This window comes from Octodon degus, unplaced genomic scaffold (assembly GCF_000260255.1).
Source record: "Octodon degus isolate 3935 unplaced genomic scaffold, OctDeg1.0 scaffold00008, whole genome shotgun sequence".
Classification (NCBI taxonomy): domain Eukaryota; kingdom Metazoa; phylum Chordata; class Mammalia; order Rodentia; family Octodontidae; genus Octodon; species Octodon degus.
In genome coordinates, this window is record NW_004524584.1 from 787807 (window position 1) to 794680 (window position 6874).

The following is a 6874-nucleotide window of genomic DNA, read 5'->3' on the forward strand; positions in this document are numbered from 1 at the left end:
TGGTTTCTTAATGTCTGGGCAGGAGAATGAAGCTCCTGCTCTGAGCAAGAATGCGGATTTCCATAAAGGAAAGCCAGGCCTCCTTCCCGCCCTTTACCTCCATGTCCTTCATACACAGCAGCCTGGACATTCCAGCTGCTGTAGGCAGGACCACGGGGTGCTCAGGTCACTCGGAGGTACAGCTCAGCCTTCCAGGGGACCTCAGATCTGCTTTCAAGCCCAAAGGAAAGTTGGGGGGACAGACGAAGTGAACCTTATTCTCACCACAGGGATGCATGCTCTAGCTGGAGATTTTGGCAGGTCATGTAGTTGCTCTCAGGTTCCGTTGCTTCACGTGTACAAGGGGCTAGCAATGGCTCTGCATGTGTTGTAGGACAGCCCCCAGGAGCAGGATGAGCACAGCACTTGCTACACACTAAGGACGGCTTCCACCCTTGTGGTTGCAGTTACCTTCCTAACCTGCACTCTCCTCTCCTTACTACCAGAAGTGGCTTTTGTAAACTTACTCTCCCCATACTACCTCTCTTGCCTGTGTCCCTATCACTCAGCATTCTACTTTGGACCTAAAAATTTTCTCTCCAACTGATTCAAAAGTTCATCAAAGAGGGATTGGGATGGAACGGACCAGAGGATGGTCTTCCTGTGTCTGCCCAGAAGCATACAGACAACTTAGCCAGGCTCTGGGCACACAAGTGAATGTTACAAAAATCGGTGGTCTGTACTCAAAGATTGATCTAAACAACCTCTAAGCTGGCAAGTTGCAAGTTGAAAAGTGACAGTGTATCAGGTCCTTGAGATCAGGAGGTTACTGCCATTCTGCCAGGTTTAGCACAAATCTCCAGGTATCTCCCTAGATTGTAGGATTCTCTTTACCTTGAATAAGACTTGCTTTCTCAGCCCTAGAGACTTCTTGGGTCCAAAAATGCAGTCCCAGCTTTGTTCATAAAGCATATGCATATAACCTAATCTGTTTGAGGAATTTACTCTGTGTTGTTTTCTTAAACAGCCCAGCTATGGGGACCAGGGATGAAGATAAAGTCTGTAACTGCCTATTCAGTATATTATTTCTGAAATTGGGAATATGTTTGCATGGAAAATACACCATTCTGCCCACCAACTGATTAATGGATAAAAATGTAGTTTTTTAATACAATAGAGTGCTACTCAGCCATAAAAAAGGATAAATGTCAGACATTTATGTCTAAATATATGGCCCTTGAGACCATACTCTTAAATGAAGTAAATCGGACTTTGCATTGTCTCTCTGGTGTAAGAAACTGAAAGTGTAAATAAGAACCAAAATGTTTAATAGAATGAAATAGGAAGTTATTGTTTAAAAAGAAAGAGGAACTTGGGACAGGGGTGGAAGGGAAAAGGAAAACAGAAAAAAAAAAAAAGGTAAAATGGAAACAAAGCTTTGTAAATAAGGAAGAGGAAGTGGAATTGAAGAGAGGGGTAAAGGAAGGGACAGAAGAGGGACTAAAATAAATCAGGTACAGGTACAAATTTCCCATGATAAATGTGATTCCTATGGATAATCTAAATTGTACCATAGGATTACAATTTAGATTATCATAAATCTAATCTAAATAAACTTAACTTTGAAAAGAAAAATGCACCATTAGAGTTAAAGCCCCAAACTGTTGTCTGAGACTAGGTACTGGAGCTCCCACGGCAAGAACCAAGACACACAAAGGCAGAGCAAGCTGTGTACTACAAACAGATCTTATCCCAGCCCAAAGCCCGAGAGCACACACTTGGGAAGAGTTGTCCAGGGTGCACATTCAACTCTGCCAACCAGCTGGGTGCTATGTCTCCAACTTTCTTCTATACATCGATACAGATAGTATGTAGAAGGGGCAAAAAAAGCTTATTTTTATCAAATCTCTTTCACATGCTTTCCTGAGTTTAATTATTTATTTATTTGTGCTGCAAATGATGACTCAAACCTTAAAGATGAGAAAGTTGGAGGCACGGAGCTTTATATCAAAAGCATGTAGCTTTATTATCAGAAAACATTCTTAAGAGATTGTATGATTTAGAAATGTAAAATATAATTGCATTTCGATCAAGGAAATCAGTTCTGTAAATACCAGCTAGAGTGTCATCATAAAATGTCTCTGCTGTGATCAAATATGAGTTTATCTTTACAAATGCAGCAAAAGGTGCTCTCTGCAGCCTCCCAGTGGTTGGAAGGGGGAAGAAGTCAGCAGAAGGAGGAATTCAGACAGTGAACTCTCCTGCAGAGCCAATAAACTTTTTACACTGGACAAATGGCTGGTTTTAACTATGAAATTGATGCATTCTAAGAGAGGAAAATGAATGATATTGGTTGAAATGCACATAATTATTCACAAAAAGTACATTGAGAGCCTGGATTTATTTATTTCTTTCTTTCTTTCTTTCTTTCTTTCTTTCTTTTTTTTAAATGTTCTCTTCCTGTCCTCTTCTGGCCTTCCCTTCCCTTCCAACCTAAGAGCTCAGCAATGTGTTGTACACACGAGGTTCTCTTCTACAGTGACTTCTCCCCTGGCCTTCATCTGCTTCCAGCTCTCTCCTGTTTGAAGAACCCATTTATGTATACTATTTGTTCTGCAGTGTGTGTGTGTGTGTGTGTGTGTGCACACGCGCGCGCACACACACACACACACACACACACCCTGCATGCAAGTAATTTGCCTGCTTTACCAAGTGTCTTCAAAAGAGAGGAGGGCCAAAAGGCTTAGCAGTGCCTCGTTTTTTGTTGTCTTTCAAAAGAGAAAAAAAACCTTAGGTCAACCAGGGGAAAAAAGCTAGAAGGAAACAAGATACTTGCTTATGAAATCTTCAGAATTATCTCACCAATACTATACATGCAAATATTACAAACAGAAGCTCCCCAGTCCTTACAACTCCTGAGTTACAGAAGAGATAGTTCCTGATGCCCACACTGGACCTCTGGATCGCCCCACCCACCGGAAGTAACTGTACGGTATGCACACTACTGGTAAGCTACAGTTCAAAGCCAGCCTCCCAAGCAGATCTTTCACGCAGCTGTTTGCTGACCGGCGCAAACCCCTCTCTCTCAGATGATTTCCAGCCAAGATTCCAAGGACTACCCTTATTGTCATCTTGCAGATCTGGCCCTAGAGCAGAAATCCAAACGCACGTTCTCCTTGCCAGCAGCAGAGAATCAACAAGTTATCACCAGGCTGAGCGCTCTGCCTCAGATCTGCTAGAGCCTGCCCTGCGCCCACTACCATTGCCCACCCTCACCAGAGCCTGCTCTCCGAAGCCTCTTTATCAGCAGCTAGCACGTGATTTCTGTTTCAAACCCGCTCTCTAGGCACCTTCACCTGAGCGATCCGCCCAGCGCTCCAGCAACTGTCAAAGTCCGGAGATCTGCTTCTAAGCTAGCCTAATAGAACAGGCGTTTGCTGGGATCTAGCTTTTGAATGAGAGAGAGAGCAGGAAGGTCAAGATTTTCAAACTCTTTGAGTGAACGAGGAAAGGGTGCGGGCTCTAGACCTCAGGAGCCCCAGCAAAGTCGGAGAGGCAGTGGGGAGCATTACGTCTCGCACTTCGACCAGACTGATGCCCACCAGTAGGGCCAGAGTTCCCAGGGGAGCCAGAACTGTCCTAGGGGAGCTAATGGAGTGCGAAGAGATGCTTCCCTGGAGCCCACAAGTTTCCACTCCATCCTCGAGCTGGAAAACCAGTCACAGCTCGGCTAGCTCCTTCGGAGACACTGCTCGAGCCTTCCCTCAGGGCGCGAGAGACACCTGCTCTTCCTCCCGGCTACCGCGCCAGCCCTAGCTCCGCTGTCCTTGGCCGCAGTCCGTGACACTCTCACACGGACAAAGACCTCCCCCAAAGTTGTCTGGACTCCCCAGACCTCGCCTTCTCCTCGGTCTCTGGACCCCGCCCAGGGGCAGGGCCCGCTAGCTACACGGAGCTCTGAATTCGGGATCCGTGGGCGCTCAGAGGCCGGAGCAGCTGCGGGGAAGAAGGGTGGGCAATTCCAGCGCGAGCCGGGGTCTCGGCGGTCCGCACCCTCGTACCGCCCTGCCTGCCTCCTGGAGATTAGGAAACTTCCCCAGCACCCACCTTTGGCCGCAAGGAGGCGGCGCCGCCGGCTATCCCCGCTGCCGCCGCCGCTCCCCACGCCCAGCGCCAGCAGGAGCTGCACCCAGCAGAGCCTCCCGGGCAGCATCCTCGCCGCCGGAGCCGCCTTCGAGCTGCCGCCGCCACCTACTGCCCGCGCTGGCTCTCGCCTCCGGATGTTCCCGCGCCGAGGGCTAGTCTCGGCGCCCGCAGGGAGGGCTTGGTGCTCTCCGTCGCCGCCGCGCTCGGTCTCCGGAGCCCTCCGCCGCGCCGCGCGCTCGCCAGCAGCAGCCGCGCTCACTGGCGCGGACCCTGAGCGGCTCCAGAGCTCACCCCGAGACGGTCCGTGACGTCAAGGAGGGAGGGAGGTGGCTCCTGCATATTCATGAGACGCGGACACAGCGCCGGGCTCCGCTCTCCGCGGCCGGCGGCTCAATCCCCCAACTTTCCACCCCCAATCACCACGCTGGCGCTTATCCAGTCCTCCCGCCTCAGTCTGGAGCTGGCTCCCAGGGGAATCCTTTGAGCTGCTTCAAGAAGCCCCGAGGCCCGGTGGCGCCTCTCCAGCTCTCCAAGCAGGGGTTGCAAGGATGACAGGCTGCCCTGGACAGTGCGCGGGGGCCTGAGGGCCGTCTGCGGGAGCGAATGGGGAGCACCCGGCCCTGCTGTGCCTACCCTTTGAATTGAGATTCGGGCGGAGGGAACCGGCAGATGTTGCTCTGAGTTCTACCCTTGGCTAGGTCAGTGGAAGCTCTCTGCCGCCTGGTCTGGGGAGGGCGCCAGGCGCACACCAGTGCTGGAAGGCGTAAGACCTGCTAGGAGTTGTCGCGCAGGGAAGAGCACTCTGGACCTGGATGGCAGCGTCCAGGCTCTGCGCCATCTCTGAGAGGCGGGCCAGGCGGGATTCTGAGGAATTCTGCTAAATCAGAAGAGGCAGACTTGGGTCTGCAGCTGGGACCACACGGAAACTTCCTTGCACGAAGTTAGCACTTTTCTGCTTTCACTGAATCTCCAAGAACAGAGCACTTAATGTCAGGCCTTTAAAATCTTGTGCCAGACAGTACCGGCAGATCCCTGAGCACAGGGCCCAGGCACAAGGGGCACCGTCAACCGCCTTCACAGAAGGATCATTAATGTGCTAAACAGATATTAATGCCTCAGAATAAATCCTTGACCATGACCATGTTTACAAATAAGTAGCACCATACAATCCAAAGTTCATAAGAAGTCGTTTGGAAATAAAGGTAGATAGGGAAGAATAGAAACAAACTATTTATTCATTCATCTTTTTTACGTCGACCCAGGGTGCTTCCTAAGCACCCAGGCTAGCTGTCTTGCCCTGCCAGTAAACACTGGCTGAGTGGGCACTGGAGATCTTCAACTCAAAGTCTGTGTTCTCCCTCTGGGAAGCAAGAGAGGGCAGTAAAAGCAATTACAATCCCTTGTAAATGTAATGGTTCTGCATATTCTTTATGTTGCTAGATGCCAGCCTATACAAATCAATTAACGAAATGTATGCATTGCAACGGTGACTCAACAGCATCATATAATTAATAAGTGTACTGTGGAATACTCAACAAAGCCATTAAGTCTATTAACAGCCCTAGTACTGCTCAGCCACCTGTGCCACCCTGGAAGCATACCCAGAGCATACAGTTACAAAAGCAAACTTCAGCATTTTGGGCACCAACAGATGCTTAAGGACAACCACAAATCACAGTAGCTGCATGACCAGGGGAGTTTCATCACCTCAGGCTTCCCTTACCCTACAAGTCAATGACTAGGCTATATTCTTATCTCACACATGAGCAGATGGAGGGTCAAGGACATTAGATTTGCCCAAAGTCGAAGAGCTGGCAAGGACCCCAAATCAATGCACAGATGTAGCCTTATTTAGATTTTGTTACCAGAATCCAAAAAGTGTGGCATGAAGAGGTAAAGCTGACAGACAAAATCAGGGGAGCCAGAAAGCTGAAGATTGTAGTTCTGACTCATTTGCTTCTATTTATGCTCATCCAACTCCCTATCTGCTCCCCCTTGATTTTCTCTAAGTACACCTACCATACCAACTCACCTGTACAATCCCTGATGGCATTGAACTGGGGCAAACATTTTACATGAAAGTCCAATTCAGCCCAAAAAGTCAGAAAGGGGCAAATAAAGCTAACTGGACAGAAGTTTGGAGTAGCAGAACACTAGGAATTAACACAGTAAAGCAAAACACCAGGGGGCAGACCTGTGTTCAACAGGGAGACACTTGCCAGCCTTCAGCTATTCCTGTACAGATGAGGTTAATGACAATGCATATATTGTAGTAGATCCAGTGCACTAATGACTCCCATCTGTTATGCTACCCAGAATCCATTTTCACTGTGGAGGTGCCCTCCCACCTCATCTCAGGGGTTGGTTGTGTGATTTCCTGTGGCCAAATGGATAGTAGCATATATGTTTCCTCCTTCAAGATTTTTGTCACTGCCATGAGAACAAACCCAGGCTGAGCCTTCAGAAAAGTAAGAGACCACATGGAGTAGAGCTCAGATGTCCCCTGTGGTCCTGGTCATTTTAACCTGCTCAGTACCAGCTAACCCACATGTGGACCACAGTGACATGAGCAAGCCTAGCCATGATTGGCCCAGGTCTGGCTCACATCAGAACCGTTAATTTGACTCAAGAGAAACAATAAACGGATGTGGCATTAAGGCACTGCATTTGTCTCATCCCTGAGACACAGTGTCTGACACCTAGAACTTAAAGGAGGAGAGATTTACCTTGGCTCACAGTTTTAGAGGGC

General features: G+C 48.8%; 1 protein-coding gene across 1 annotated transcript in view; it reads right to left on the reverse strand.

Annotated features, from left to right (window-relative positions):
* The window catches only part of Clstn2 (calsyntenin 2), a 710452-nt gene extending 705933 nt beyond the window's left edge, over positions 1-4519 (reverse strand). Inside the window, exon 1 of the mRNA XM_004624971.2 lies at positions 4087-4519. Within this exon, the coding sequence (XP_004625028.1) occupies positions 4087-4192 (106 nt within the window). The 5' untranslated portion in view covers positions 4193-4519. The remainder of the gene's footprint in view (positions 1-4086) is intronic.
* Between the last annotated feature and the right edge of the window lie 2355 nt (positions 4520-6874).